The sequence below is a fragment of the Mus pahari genome, chromosome 13, assembly GCF_900095145.1.
Source record: "Mus pahari chromosome 13, PAHARI_EIJ_v1.1, whole genome shotgun sequence".
Classification (NCBI taxonomy): Eukaryota; Metazoa; Chordata; class Mammalia; order Rodentia; family Muridae; genus Mus; species Mus pahari.
In genome coordinates, this window is record NC_034602.1 from 96,390,475 (window position 1) to 96,406,473 (window position 15,999).

The 15,999-nt window shown below is 41.9% G+C and overlaps 1 protein-coding gene across 1 annotated transcript in view; it reads left to right on the forward strand.

Annotated features, from left to right (window-relative positions):
• Positions 1-15,999, forward strand: part of Pcgf3 (polycomb group ring finger 3) — a 40,262-nt gene that overhangs the window by 12,240 nt on the left and 12,023 nt on the right. The window contains exons 5-8 of the mRNA XM_021210859.2: positions 1,063-1,159; positions 4,694-4,749; positions 12,122-12,229; positions 13,533-13,621. Of these exons, the coding sequence (XP_021066518.1) occupies positions 1,063-1,159; positions 4,694-4,749; positions 12,122-12,229; positions 13,533-13,621 (350 nt within the window). The remainder of the gene's footprint in view (positions 1-1,062; positions 1,160-4,693; positions 4,750-12,121; positions 12,230-13,532; positions 13,622-15,999) is intronic.

Sequence of the window (15,999 nt, forward strand, 5' to 3'; positions counted from 1 at the left end):
AATGTCCTGGAGGGTGGTTTCTCCTCTTAGGAAAGCTGGGCGAAGGAAAACTACTCACTTTGTTGTTGGTCTGTCAGGTCAGGCCGCCCACTGGCGGTGCTTGTGCTCTCAGATCGCAAGTGAAGTCATTTTTTTTTTTTTTTAAACAGTCAAACATCTGTGAGATTTCAAGGGTCAGCGTGGTGCCTGCTGCATGTTACTTATTCTGCCTATCAGGCCTGGACCTATGCAGGATGTTTTTTGTTGTTTTAGATTTTGTTTTGTTTTGTTTTTTAATCTTTGAGTGTTTGGCCTGCGTGTCTGTATATGCTCCATGTACTTGCAGTGCTTGCAGAAACCAGAAGAAGGTGTTGGACCCTGTGGAACTAGAGTTGCATACAGTTGTGAACCATCATGTGGGTGCTAGAAACCAAACCTAGGTCCTCCGTAGCAGCACCTAAGTGCTCTTAACCACCGAGCCATTTCTCTAGCCTCCTAAGGTTTTTCTTCTTATTTTTTTCTCTCTCACTGGAAGACAGATGTTCTGTATGGATCACCTGGAGGAGTGAGTGCTGTAAAAAGAGCATCTAGTGACCACTGAGAGGTAGTTCATGAAGTTAAAAACTCACAACACATACAATTTCCATCCTATATGTTTTACATTTTTGAAAATGTTTTCCACTTTTGAAGAATTTTTGGGCTGAGATTAATTGTGTTAGAAATTGGTGGCACAATTTTGCTTTAGTCTCACTGAATGTTACCTAGCTTTGCTGTGCAAGGCAGTGTTGTTATCTTTTAGGCCAAAATACAGATTTTTAAAACATTACTTATATTCTCATGCTCTTGCCCCTTAGTGACTTAACCACTCTTTGATGTTTTTTAGTTCCTAGGTATATTAGTTCCTAGGCTAGGACTGCATAACAGATGGTAATGGCACGGCACAATCCAAGGGCACTTCCTTTTCAGAGGTCAGGAACTATCTAGAGGAGGTTGTTTATGAAAGTATCCTCTTAGTCATCTTGGAGTTGGCTGTACCAACCAGAACTTTTCTTCTGGGTGCTATCATCCTCTCCCTTTGGATAGTCTGCAGGAGCTGCCTGGTGAAGTATCTGGAGGAGAATAATACCTGCCCCACCTGCAGGATCGTGATCCATCAGAGCCACCCATTACAGTATATCGGGTGAGTAAGAACATGGGCTGGTGCTCCCTGACCATGGTCTGTACATCTGCATGGTATTGGCTGCCTTGTTCTTGATCCCCAGATACTACACTGCAGGTGACCAGGGCCATGGCTGTGGATATCTAGCAGCACTTCCCTGGGGGACCATGAGAACAAGTGGAATCTTATAAGTTTTCTTAAACTGAAAATTTGAAGTGAATGAGATCCCAGACCAATTCTTTAGAGTAGTGACTTGCCTCTAGGCTGGAACTTCAGCCAAAGAAGCAAGGGCATGTAAGTGGAATTTCTGATTTTAAGAGCCACTGAGAAGGAAATGAAATCACAGATGCATGTGGTATGAGGGCATCAGAGAAAAGATAAACTAAAAGAGATGCACAGCTTAACATTACATGTTCAACTGGGAGCAGTACCAGTTCAAGTTGAGTTGTCAGACCTTGGAAACCCCTCCAGGCTTCCAGATAACACTACCAATGCCACTGTTTCTATTTCCCGTATTGAGATGAGAGTGTGTTTTCTGTGTTCCTAACTTTATTGCCAAATCATCTTTTCCCACAATCTCTGCATAAGGCCTCTGTGGTAGACATGTGGAAATGTCTAGCAGCTCTTGGTGTTTATTACTATCCAGAGTCCTTGCCAGTGTCCCGTCTGTGGAGTGGGTGGATAACATCTGATTTAGGGAACTTCTGTCCAAATTTCCAATCCCCAAGTTCCTGTGCTCTGTGTTCTGGCCAGTGCTGTATGGTGGTAGGTTTTTAATTCTGTCACCATGGTGTCTCTAGGCACACCTCAGCCCACCACCGTAGTTATGCCTAAGCTTTGTGCTTTCCCATACATCAGCTCTCTGTTGGGACTTCTTGTGATACCACCTGTCTTAGAGCTCTGTTCTGCCTTTTCTGTCCTCATGGGCTTCATAACAGCACAAGCTGTGCCACCTGCTTTCTTTCTGGTATGCACTTCTGTAGAGCTCAGAAGCAGGTTCCCCATTTGAACTGCTGACGTGGATGGTGAGGAGGCTTCCTTGGGACTGGGAATGGGAGGCAGAACACAAAAGAGCTGTCTTGTGGGCAGATCCTCTCATGGAAGCTTAGCTTGGCATGCAAACACAGAAGAGAACCAGGGAGGAGCACAGCCGTGGACCAGGCGTTGGAGAAGTAAAGGAAGCAGGGTGGCATCTTGGCCTGAGTGCTGTGACTTACATTATGAGCTGGGTCAGCTATTGCCGGTCATATACCTTTGACCTAAGAGAGGCTCTTAGCCTCTATGGTTTAATTGATACAGGGTTTTGTGTAACCTTGAACTTCTCATCCTCCTGCTTTTACACAAATGCTGAGAATATAAGTGTGTTCTATTGCACCCCATTTATGGAATGCTGGGGATCAAACCAGGAGCTTTGTGAATGCAGGCAAGCATTCTGCCGATTGAACTTTAGCTCCAACTTTCTTAGCCCATCTCTCACTGGCAGTGTCTGAGTACCATCTGAAATAGTCTAGGGTTGTCCCTCTGCTGGTGCCATCCTCTGCTCCTGACTTGGCTTCATCTGCCCTCACCTCTTGCCTGATTCTCTACTTACAGAGCATGGTGAGCACCTGTGGGCGCTTTGGTATTACGTAAAGGGGTTTATTGGCTTCAGTTTACTTTCAGAATTTAGGGTAGAAAGATGGGCAGCAGGACTAGCAGAGATGGTCTAAGCCTATGGTAGAGACCTTGTAGAGAATGATGAAAATGTCACTGTCTGTAGTGTTTCTGCCTGCACGCAGACTGGCGCCGTGTCTGTGTGGGCAGAAAACACCTTGGGGTGGTACTGCAGAGCTAAGCTTCCTGAAATAAGAGATGATCTGCAAGAAAGATTATTTATTAATTACACGCGGGAGAACCCAACCCTCTCCCACGTGTCCCATTGTCTCTGCTGAGTGTCTCTTAGTCCTGCATGGCTCAATGTTCCATGTCCCAATCTCTCAATGGCGCGCGGTCTGATCCTCGGCGGAGCTGTGTCCAGAAGGCGGGTCCAATCGAGTAGGCGTGACTACTTTGGTGGTTGGTCTGGGCGACGAGTGGGCGTTGACAGTGGGCGGTCCGAGGACGCTGTGTTCTGGCTGATCTGCTGCACTCCGGCTGATCCGGGGAGCAACCCCCAGCGTGCCTGTAAGAGGCACAACACAATGCTTAGAGGGAGGACCCAACAACTGTCAACCTGGAGTGTGAGCATGTTCGTTTTGAAGAAGCAGCTCCATTTTGAGAACCTTTCACTCAAAAAAGCTCCCTGTGTTATGTGCCCACATACCCCCATTTCCTAGCCCTCTTACTGGGCTTCCAAGGTAGACAGAGCCTGGGGTCATTGCCTGGTACCCAAGTATTGGGAGTTCTGGTCTTGACCTGTGAGTTCCAGCAAAAACTAGGTGGGCATGGTAGTTGTCAAGGTCATCAAATGCATGGAGGGTCCTGTCATAGTTTGCTTCTCTGTTGCTGTGGTAAGATACTAACCAAAATCAGTCTTGGAGAGGAGAGGGTTTGTTTGGCTTATACTTCCAGGTATCATTTCATCGCTGTAAGAATCGAGGCAGGAACTCAAGTAGAGAACTGTAGAGAAAAGGCGCTTACTGGCTTAATCTCAATGGCTTGGTCACCCTGGTTTCTCATACAAGTTTTGATCACCTGCTGAGGGCTGACATTGCATACAGTAGGTTGGGCTCTCCAATATCCATCACTAATTAAGACCCCACCCCCACCCATGACCACAGACCCAGTCTAATGGGGCAGTTCCTCAATTGAGGGTCCCTCTTCCCAGGCTATCCTAGTTTGTGCCAAGTTTGCAAAAACCAGTCAGCACAGGCTCCAGTCTACAATGTCCAACTTTGCACCTGAGTGCATGCATCCTGGTATAGGTGTGAACCATATTCCTTTGTGTGGAGAGTGGCAAGGAGGATTAGAGCTCTATATGACTCTCATACAATATGTAGTTGGGCCTCATAGCCAAGAGTTTGCAGAAGTTGGTGCATGCTGTGAGTGATGTTAAATGGCTGCAGTTACACTAGGACTTGCCTGTGACTGAGCCCAGGTTGGCTAGATTCCTGTGTATTTGTTGAAGTGTAATCACTGGTTACTGGATTCATATAGGCTTATACAGTAAGGATTAGAATTTAAAATCTTTTGAAAATTAAGAAATTCTCTAACACTTTTATCAAGAATATAATTATATAAGTGTCATAATTATACTGAATGCTTAAAAGTAACAAAGTATAATAGGACCGTATGTAGATAAAGTAGTTCTGCACTTTTGTGTTTGCCTGTGTCCAACAAGTTGAGCCTAACCCTTTGTCCAACATACTAGGGATCAGGGCACTGTTCCCATCATGACCTTCTCATCCCAAATAGCTGGAACCTAAATTAAATGATGCATCAATTCAAATCCTAGATATATGTTAGCACATGTTTTTCATTGCATGCTAGAAGGAAAATCCAACCTTGAGTTGTTAAATATGTAAATAACTACAGTATTTACATTGGTTGATGCGCCCCCCCCCTTCTCTTTTGCAGTCATGACAGAACCATGCAGGACATTGTTTACAAGCTGGTGCCAGGCCTCCAGGAAGGTGAGTTGAAATGCTGCTCAGCTTGAGCTCATAGCTGGGATTTTGGATCTTGGACCCAGACCCTTTCCTCAGCAGTGTCCTCATTTCCCATATATCTTAGTTCTAGATTCTCCATTGTCTTCCTGTGATACATATAGACTGTGTTAGTCTTAGGAAACAACAAAGAATAACTTGAGATAAAACGCTATGATCTTCAGAAGCATGCGCAATAGAATTGTATAAGCATATAGCCAAGTACAATGATTTTGTTGATTTTGTATCCTGCTACTTTGCTGAAAGTGTCAACTGTAGGAGTTTCTGGGAAGAACTTTTAAGGTCAATTATGTATATTATCACATCATCTGCAAATAAAAATATGTTGACTTCTTTCCTTCTTGTTTGTATCCCCTTGATCTCCTTCAGTTATCTAAATGCTCTAGCTAAGACTTCCTGTACAATATTGAATAGGTATGGAGAGAATGGACAGCCTTGTCTTGTTCCTGATTTTAGTAGAAATGTTTGAGTTTCTCTTTATTTAGGTTGACATTGGCTGTGGACTTGCTATAAATCACCTCTTTTATGTTTAGGTATGTCCCTTGTGTCCCTATATTCAGGACTTTTATCATGAAAGGGTATTGGACTTTGTCAAAAGCCTTTTCTGCATCTAATGAGATGATCATGTGGTTTTGTGTTGAACCATTCCTATACCCCCTCTGGGATGAAGCCTACTTGATCATGGTAGATGGTCCTTTTGATAGGTTTTTTAATTTGGTTTGCAGATATTTTATTGAGAAACTTTGCATGCTCATAAGGGAAGCTGGTCTGTAATATTCTTTGTTGGGTCTTTATGTGGCTTACATATCTGGGTAACTGTAGCCTCATAAATTTGAAGAGAGTATTAGTGTGTTAACTCTTCCTTGAAAGTCTGGTAGAATTTTGTGCTAAAACAATTTGGCCCTGTGATTTTTTTTTGGGGGGGTAGGCGCAGAGATTTTAATGACTGCATTTATTATACCATGGTTTATATGTTTGTTTAAACTATCTGGTCTTGATTTGACTCTGATAGATGGTATATATCAAGAAAATTATCCCATTAACATTTTTTTTTCCAATTTGGTAGAGTATAGATTTTTAAAGTATGTCCTGTGGTTCTCTGCATTTCCTTGGTTTTTGTTGTTATGCCCCACCTTTCATGTCTAATTTTGTTAATTTGAAATGTTTCTCTCTGCCTTTTAGTTAATTTGACCAAGGGTTTGTCAAAGAACTAACTCCTTGTTTCATTTTTTTTTTTTTTGTACTGTATTTTTATTTGTTTTTATTTTATTGATTTCAACCCTGAGTTTGATTATTTCTTGCCATCTACTCCTTTTGGATATTATTCTTTCTTGTTCTAGAGCTTCTGGGTATGCCATTACGTTAATAATATGAAATCTCTCCAATTTTTTAATATAGTCACTTAGTGCTATAGACTTGCCTCTTAAAATTGCCTTCATTGTATCCCATAAGTTTGGGTATGTTGTATTTTCATTTTCACTCTATTCTGAAATGTTTTTAATTTCTGTCTTGGCCCATTTTTCATTCAGTAGTGAGTTGTTGAGTTTCCATGAGTTTGTAAACTCTGCTGTTTCCGTTGTTGTGACACCCAGCTTTAATCCATGGTGGTCAGATAGGATGCTGGAAGGTTATTTCACTTTTCTTGTATCTGTTGAAACTTGCTTTGTGTCCAAATATGTGGTCAATTTTAGAGGTACTGTGTTTGGGTGAAGTGTTCTGTAAATATCTGTTAGGTCTGTTTGATTTTTAAAGTTTGTTAGCTTGAGTGCACCTGTTTAGTTTTTCTCTGGATGACCTCTCTGTTGGTGAGATTAGAGTATTGAACTTACTCATTCTCACTGTGAGGGTCAGTATGTGATTTTAGTTGTTGTCATGTTTCTTTTATGAACTTTGGTGCCTTGTATTTATCACATAGATGTTAAGAATTGTAATATCCTCTTGGAGGATTTTTCCTTAGAGTCTATGTAATTTTTCCCTCTTTGGATTAGTTTCGGATTGAAGTCTATTTTATTGGCTACATTGGCTTGTTTTCTTGGATCCATTTGCTTGGAATATCTTCTCATCCTTTTACCCTGAGCTGAGGTCTTTGCTGTTAAGGTATATTTCTTGGATGCAGCAAAAGGAATGGTCCTGATTTTTTTTTTAAAAAAAAAAAAAAACCTGGTCTGTTCATCTGTGTCTTTATTGGAGGAATTGAAGCCATTGATGTTGAGAGTTATTAATGAGCATTGTTTGTTGATTCCTGTTATTTTGTTGTGGTGTGGGTTGGGGTTCCCCCCCCCCTTTGATGGTCTGAGATTATATATTCTTTATGCTTTCTTCAGTGTGGTTAACTTCTTCAGGTTGAAAGTTTTTCTAGTGTCTTCTGAAGAGCTGGGTTTATAGATAATACATGCTGCTTAAATTTGGTTTTGTTGTGGAATGTCTTTCTTGTGATTGTCTTATTTATTGTGACTTAAAGTTTTGCTGGATATTATAGTCTGTCTAGTCTCTTAAGAGTTTGTAGAACATCTGTCCAAGTCCTTCTGGCTTTTAGATTCTCTATTGAATAGTCAGGTGTTATTCTAGTGGTTCTGTCTTTATATGTTATTTTTCCCTTATAGCTTTTTATAGTCTTTCTTTGTTCTGTATGTTTGGTATTTTGATTATTGTATGTCATGGAGAATTTCTTTTCTCATCCAGTCAATTTGATGTTCTGTATGCTTCTTTTACCTCTTTCTTTAGGTTAAGAAAAATTTCTTCATGATTTTGTTGAAAATATTTTCTGTGCCTTTGCCCTGGGTTTCCTCTCCTTCTTCTGTTCGTATTATATGTAGATTTGGTCTTTTCATGGCATCCCAGACTTCCTGGATGTTTTGTGCCCGGAATTTTTTCAGTTTAAATTTTCTTTGTCCAAGATATCCATTTCTTCTATCTTGGCTTCAGTGCATGAGCTTCTCTCTTCCATCTCTTATATTCTGTTGGTGAGGGTTTATAAATTTTTCATTTCCAGCTCCCTCAGTTTGAGTTTTCTTTTTTCTGCTCTCATGTCTTGAACAGTTTTTTTTTTCATTTCATTCTACCATTTGACTGTATTGTCATAGATTTCATTAATAGATTTATTCATATCTTTAAGATTGTTGAGCATATTCATGAAGGCTATTTTGAAGTCCTTGTGTGTGCTTCAGCATTGCTCAAGGCCTACTATAGTAGGGTGGGTGGGCTTTAGTGGAGATACATTGTCCTATTTAACCACTATGGATTAAAGGTGGACATGAACAATAGAAACAAAGGAGAGCTTACGAACTGCATACATAACTCATTACTGAATGAAAAAAATAAGTCAAGCTAGAAATTATTGTTTTTATGCTTATGTCTAGGTGTATCTGGATTTGGAATAATTGTAATTTTAGGTGTTGGCATCTAGTCTTTGTTGAGTGGATTTTCCATTTCATTCATTCATTCATTCATTCATTCATTCATTCAATTTCTGTTTCTCTCTGTAGATCTTAAGGTTATGTGGTGGTTGTGGGTTTCCTGGGAGGGAGTTGCTTCTGAGTCCCTGCCAGGTGTGACCACTGGTGGTCCCTGGGTAGAACTTGTAAGTGGGGATGGGCTAGAAGGGAGGGAGTGGCTAAGAGGGTTCACAGGAGGAAGTCTGGGTCTGCCATGAGGATCTATAGGCTCCCACAGTGAATGGGAGAAGAGAGGAAGACATGCCCCTGCAGGTGTTCTGCTACTGGCTTGGGGATGAGACTGCAGAATTGGAATTGGAGGTGGCAGGGAGAGTGAAGATTGCCTGCTTGCTTCTCTAGCCAGCATAGCTAGTGGGTTTCCAGGGGAAAGCTGCCTCGAGTGTTGGCCATTGAGTCAAAGAGATGGAGTGAGAAACTGAAGCAATAACTTTTAACCACAGTTGAATAAGTGTTCCCCCCCAAAAGGATTTCATTTATCTTATCAGTAGGCTTTCATTACAAAGAACATACTTCATTGTCATTACCTGTATTTTGATTGATGAGTGTTCTGTGGCTGAACTGCAGAGCCCCAGTCTATCTCCAGTCCCTTGTTACTGAATTTTGAATTTCATCTACAGTAAGTTATGGAAATTTGCTTCTCTCTTGTTACTGAGCTCAAATCAGCATCTCAGTTTTGCCCTTGGGTCACAGAGCTTTAGGTTTGCCTTGCTTCTTTACATAAAAACCTATAGCAGCTGGAACTTGATGCTGAGTGGGGCTGGTGTACATAGAATCTGGTTTGCTGTTGGTGAGTGTAACTCAGCCTTTCCCCATGGGTTGCACCCATTGTGGGCCCAGCAGACACACCTAATTCAGGTCGACTCATTGGCAGAGTGTTGTCACTGGGAATGGTAGAGCCTGAGCCAGTTGTGTTTTATAGTCTGTCTCTTCCATAATTGTGCATCATGGCACATTGTCCTTGCCACCTGCACCATTTACAGTGGCTGCGTAAGATTCCATGGGGTAAGTGACCCTGCTCTGGTCCCAGGAGGCACCTGTTGGATTTACTCTGCCTGTTGATTCTGGACAATGCTGAGATATTCATGGCCTCTGTAGGAATGTCTGCTGGACAGAGGAGACCCATGTACTATAGACCAAATTTAAATGGCTCAGCTCCAAGTGTTGGTCATGCAGCAGTTAAGTTGTTTGTGATTCTTTAGTTTACAAGTAAGACATTCTTACACATTGACCTGCTTGCCTTTAGAATAGATTACTAACAATAACTAAATTCTAATGGACTTTAGATATATTTAGATGTATAATGCCCAAACAATTCCGGTTAATGATTCTGTATCTGTTTGTTTCTTTGTTTTAGTGGGGTTTTTTTGTTTGTTTGTTTGTTTGTTTATCTTTTTTTTTTTTTTTTTGATAGGGTCTAACTATCTAGCTTTGGCTAGCCTGAACTCATTGAGATCCATCTGCATCTACCTTCCAAGTGCTGGGATTAATAGACCTGTGCCAACATGCTTGGCAGTGTTTCTGTATCTGTATATACCTGATATTGGGCATATTAGACTTTTTTTTTTTTTGTGACAACCAACCAAGAGAAGTGATTTTGTCATATAGTTTTAGGATTTTAAGTCCATGGTCATCTGGTCCCATTATTTGGGGGTCATAGTGAAGCAGAAGAAGATCGTGGAAGGTTATGGCAGAGCAAAGTTGCTTATATCATGGTGGCCAGGAAACACAGGAGTAAAAGCAGACAAGAAGGTCTAGGAACAGTTACTCTCCAGAAGCATGCAGGGACCTACTTTCTACAGTTAGGCCCTGCCTTCTACACCTCCCAGGAATGTCATCAGACCATCCTTGGAAGTTAGGACTCTCCTGATCCAGTCACCTCCCAAGTACCCCATAGTTGGCAACCTTAAACATGAGTCTTCAGAAGACAATTAATTCAGCCATACACTGGGTGTTTTTTTGTTTTTGTTTTTATCCTTTTTAATTAATGCTAAGTGAGAGTTAAGGAAGTAGGCAGCAATTGTGGTGTCAGAAGCTGAGTTATTTCTGCCTTTGGTGAGTTCCTTATCATTGATCTCTGGGCTTTTGGTGTTCACGTCACAGTTGTTTTTGAGGCCACTTTGGGTGGCTTCCCTTTGTCAGAAACTGTTTCATGCTTTGGTTTTGGGGCTGCCTTCCATACAATTGTATATGGGAACCTCTCTTTCTTCATTTATTTATTTTGTGTATGTATGCGTACATGGGGATGCATGTGTCTGTGTCCTGGTATATGGTGCTGTGGTTGGATATAAAGTCAGGGGACAACTTGCAGGAATCAGTTCTCTCCTCCACTTGTGGGTCACAGTATCAAACCCAGATTGTCAGGCTTGATGACAGGCATTTCTAACTACTCAATCATCTCTCTGGCCCAAGGACATCTTTAGCTGATACTTTTGCCATCTTTTTGGTTGAGCCCTTGCTTCCCTCCACTGTAAAAGAGTCCTTTTCTGACCAGATACACAGCTTATACATCCTCATACTTGTATGGTTAGGATTTGCAAAGCATCTGTTCAGGTTAGATGCTAGAGTTCTAAGGGTTCCAGGTCTATAGGAAAAGACAGATTAGCAGATAAAAGTTTAATAAGGCTACACATGATGGCACATGCTTTTAATCTCAGCGTTCAGGAGGCAAAAGCAAGATCTCTGAGTTAGAGGCTAGCCTGGTTTACACAGTGAGTTCCAGGCCAGCTGGTTAACCCTGTCTCAAAAAAAAAAAAATAAGATTTTTAAAAAGTTTAACAAAGCATTTCTTGTTTCGCTACATGTAAAGTATCTTTTACAGAGTAACTTATAGATATTTGGTTTGAATAAATCATTTTAAGCTTCCCTTGCTATCTGTATATTCTGAGCAGCGGCCAGGATCTGGTGCATATCGCTTGGGTCTGAATGTTAGTCTCATGGATGGGGCTTTTGCTGTTTAAGTAAGAAGCTGTTTTCATTTCTTGTACAAGGTGTCAGCTTGGTCTAGCCAGTGGGGGTGTGCTGACCATCTAAGGGCAGGTCATGCTGCTTTGTTGGCTAATGATCCCTAGGAGCACAGTGATCTGAAGCCCTGGGTAGCTTCATCACATGGTGTCTGCCTTCAAGTATAAACTTTCTCTGTAGGTTGGAGGTTTTTGTTTCCTCTTTTTCTTGCATTTCTTTCATGGCCACTACTGCCCACAGCCACTGGGGGCAGTCTTCACTCAGTAAAAGACAGACATGGCCACTGGATATTGCTGTAGTCTGTGATGTGACCAAGTGACCTTGGCACACAAACACAGGTTTTCAGTACAGGGTTGTTCTGGGTCTGTTCTTGTCATTCAGGTGCATCTCCCACCCTCAGCCTAGTGAGAGCTCTTCTGCACTTGATGGCAGCTTGTGACCATCAAAGCACAGGGACAGTGGGAACACTCGGCAGCGTGTGTGGATGGCTAAGCTGCCTGTGCCAAAATGGCATTGTCAATGATGATGTATGAAGGGTCATCTGAGCCCCCTCCTCAGGGTCTATCATACTCTGAAGAGTCCTTCAAACTGCCTCCCTAGGATCTGTCCTCCTCCAGGTGCTGAATAACCCCACACCATCCTAGAGGGCCGAAGAGGTTAGGTCACAGTCCTGAGCAGCATCCTACAGCTCAAGGGCCTGTCTTGTTGCACCAGTTCTTCCCACCTGAGTCCTATCTCACTGTTCTTGAATACCTGTAGCATGGTCATTAAGGTTCCCATCCTGACTTGTGCTTATTTTCTGACTGGTAGCATCCTTCAGACTTACCATCTAATCTGCAAGTTTCTTCATTTGATGTTAGTGAGCAGTTTTACTATTTAAGTCCTTTCCTACTGAATATTAAAATTGTCTCCATTCTTAATAGCGGAAATGAGGAAACAGAGGGAATTCTATCACAAACTGGGCATGGAGGTACCAGGTGACATCAAGGGGGAGGCGTGCTCAGCAAAACAGCACTTAGATCCCCGCAATGGTGAGTAGTTGCATCAGGCCACCATACAATTCAGAGGTTCCTTTATCAAGCTTTCCCTTACAGAGCACGTTACCTTAGGTGGTTTTTCTAGAAAGTGACCATTTTCTGATGGTTGCTGAAAAGGTTCTTCATCGACCCTGGTAACTGGACCTGTTAGTTAAGAGCACAGGAGAGGGGGCTGGAGAGATGGCTTAGCAGTTAAGAGCACTGACTGCTCTTCCAGAGGTCCTGAGTTCAAATCCCAGCAACCACATGGTGGCTCACAACCATCTGTAATGGGATCTGATGCCCTCTTCTGGTGTGTCTGAAGACAGCTACAATGTACTCACATAAATAAAGTAAATACATCTTTAAAAAAAAAAAAAAGAGTATAAGAGATACTAGAAAATGCCTAGGGCTCATGTGGAAGAGAACAGAATTGGACAGAGGGCCTAAGAGAAAACACGGTGGATGATAGTCTTAAGATAAAAGTCTAGCTTTGTTTACTTTATAATAAAAAACCAAATGCCAGTTGGATTTGAGTGTAAAGTTAATTGGTGCTTTTATTTAAGTCAGTATTTAATAAATTATTCAAGTCTTTTAAGTACTGACACTTTGCTAATAGAACCATATAAGTTCCTGAGAAATATTAAGATCACCCCGTATATATGCTTAACAGTCTAAGGAAAGTTGGTGCCTAGTTCCCAGTGGGAACCAGACTAGGCTGGGCGGGAGTTGGTAAGGTGGATGGAAAGGGGAATCTGGTCCTGAGTATGTGTCTAAAGTAAGGTTCCATGAGCCAGGCTTCTTAGAGACGTAGGTTGCTATGGTTAGTGCTGAATGGTCCTGGGAGCTTATCTCTGCTGTCCTTACCAATGGCCACTTTCTCCATCTTCTGAGCCCCTTAAGGCACACTAATCCAAAATCTACTGCGTGCCCTAAGACACGTAATCCAAAACCTGCCTCACCCAGCTGTAGCTTGAGGGCCTCATACCCCAGAGTTCCTTAGTTCCTCAGCAGACATACAGAATGATTTTAGTTGTTATCACTGAGCTCCTTGTATGTATGCTTTCAGTAGAGTTTTACCAATATTATAATATGGTGTTTTCACATGGCCTTTGCTTAGCCAAAATGCTTGGAGCCAGAAGTGTTTCTGAATTGGATTCCTTGCCCCCTTCCCCATTTTAGAAAAGTTGCATTTAATATTTTAACTCTGCATTTTAAGATAGTTTCCACTTACACCTCAGAAAGTTTTATATACTAGAACTTTTGAATTTTGGGTCAGAGATATTTCAACCTGTACATTTTCTGTTTGTGCTAAAAGGTGAAACCAAAGCAGACGACAATTCAAATAAAGAGGCAGCAGAAGAGAAGCAGGAGGAGGACAATGATTACCACAGGAGTGATGAGCAGGTGAAAACACGTCCTCTGTGAATTTTCTGGCATCAGTTTATCCCATGTTTGCATACTTCATTGTCTCATGAAAATGTAACAGGATCAAACACCATAAAGTTTTCCTCCTATTAACTCCTTAACTTTCCTTTATATTCCTTTCATTTATTTGTTTTAATTATCAGAGCAACACATGCTGACTGTAAAGCATTTCAAACATTGTGGACAGAATTGCAGTCCACAATTAGATTATGTTTTTTACAGCCCACTGCAAATACTCACTATTAGTGGTTTGGTACCTTCTCTGCTGTGCCCCCATGGGAAGTGACCCATCAGCAAAGTGAAGGGAAATAAGCATGCAACGTTGAGGACTATCCACATCTCATTTGCCACATTATCAGGTTAAAATATATAAGGCTCTGATACAATTCCATATCCCTGTCTATAGAACTTCCTGGTGTATTGTCTGAGTTGTCAGTTCTAATAGTTGTGATGCTTTTGAAGAAACAGGGAGTAGTGAATGCCGTGACTGTGGCTGTCACTGCTTAGATGTTCTCTCCCAGCAGCAGGGAAACGAGTGAGACACGTAATGAGGAACAAAGATGCTGTCATTCCTAGGTGATGTTGTCTTACATACAGCCTAAGACAGTCCTCTGAAAACAGCTTACTCTGTTCCATAGGTAATTGGGCCAGTGCATGTTGGGAATATGTAAAGAACCAGTGCACGCTACCACCAAGAAAACTTGGCATGATTTCCTTGGAAGAGAAAGTTCCTTTCCCCAATCTGACTTCAGTCATGATGTCAAAGTTGACCAGAAATAGTCAGTCTGCAGTTTCCTGGGAGATGAATGTGCATGAGTAGCCAGCTGCAAGCTGTGGGGTGATCTTGGCCCTGCCAGAAGAAACAGTAACTGAGACAGACAGTCTATTCAGGCATGGTGTTCCTCTGGTGAGAAGACCACTTTGACTGCCTTTGTGGGCAACAAGCACTGCAGCCACCTGGAGTGGCCCAGGGTCTCATCTGCTATGCTGATTCTGAGCCTTAGTAACAGAGGTGACACTGTAAGTGCCTTGGAACAACTCTCGATCAATACCCCTCCTCCCACAACCCACCCCCCACTACACAGACCCCACCTTGTAGGCCACATGCCTACTAGCCTTTCTGGAATCGTGTCCCTTGCCACACTCAGTGGCTTTTGGAAGCCACTGGGCCTCTGGACCTCGCCTAGCCCCAACATTGCTCATGTCAGTTTTCTGTAGGTTGGCATAGAATTGTTCAAAGTGTTTTCTTTGTTTTACAGTTATATATATATAAAAAAAAAATCCCTGTCGTTGACTGTTGTAAATGTTTGTTTTTCCTTCTTATACCATGCTACTTATTCAAGTTTCTTAAGGCATATGTAAGGAGTGAATTTTGTTTTTGTATTAGTTTAGTCTTTGGAGCTAAGCTCTGTGTATGTTCATGATCTCACACAGGCTGTGTACTTCCTGTGTGCTGTGGGTGCAATCCCTGGCCCTGACAAGTTGTGCCCTATGACCCTTTGTTCTGGAGAGGCATTAAGGCCATCATCCTGCCTTTTTAGATGAGTGTTCTCAAGTGTTCACCTAAGCGTTTGGCTCTAGTACTTTCTACTCCTTTCACTGGATCAGAGGCTCCTGCCTGTGCTGAGCTCTGCATGGAGTCCATGCTTCTCCAGTGTCCAGGTTCTTCTTTGCTTTTCTGTTGCTGTGATAACATAACCAAAAGCAACTTAGGGAGGAAGGAGTTTGTATCATTTTTCACTTTATGGACTATCATCAAGAGAAGCCAAGATAAGATCTCAAGGCAGGAACTTGGAGGCAGGAACAAAAACAGAGACCACAGGGGACCCTTGCTTGTTGACTTCCTTCCCCGACTTGCTTGTGTAGCTCTCTTACACAACTCAGGACCACCTCCTCTGGGTAACACTGGCCACACTGGGCTGGGCCTCTCTCCATCAATTAGCAATCAAGAAAATACCCTAGAGACATTCCCATAGGCCATTTTGATGCAGGCGGTTCCTCAGTTGAGGTTCTCTCTTTCCATATGTGTCAAAAAGACAATCAAGATTAGCCATAATAAGTCTATTCTTTGTCAACTGAACATATAAACATATCGCTATGATACCATAGCTTTTTCTTTTTTGTTTGTCCCAGGATCTCATATTGATTATCAGAGTATAAAATACAGAATAACTTTAAAGTTCCACAATGTTTAAGAAGTTTCATTACTTAAAAGTTCACTGTCTTGGGGACTGGAGAGATGGCTCTGTGAGTCTCTTTAAAAGCCCAAAGTCTTAAATCTGGACTACTATAAAATTAAAGTTGAGCTAAATACTTTCTTGTTTCAAAAGAGAAGAACCAGGCTTTAAAACAATCAC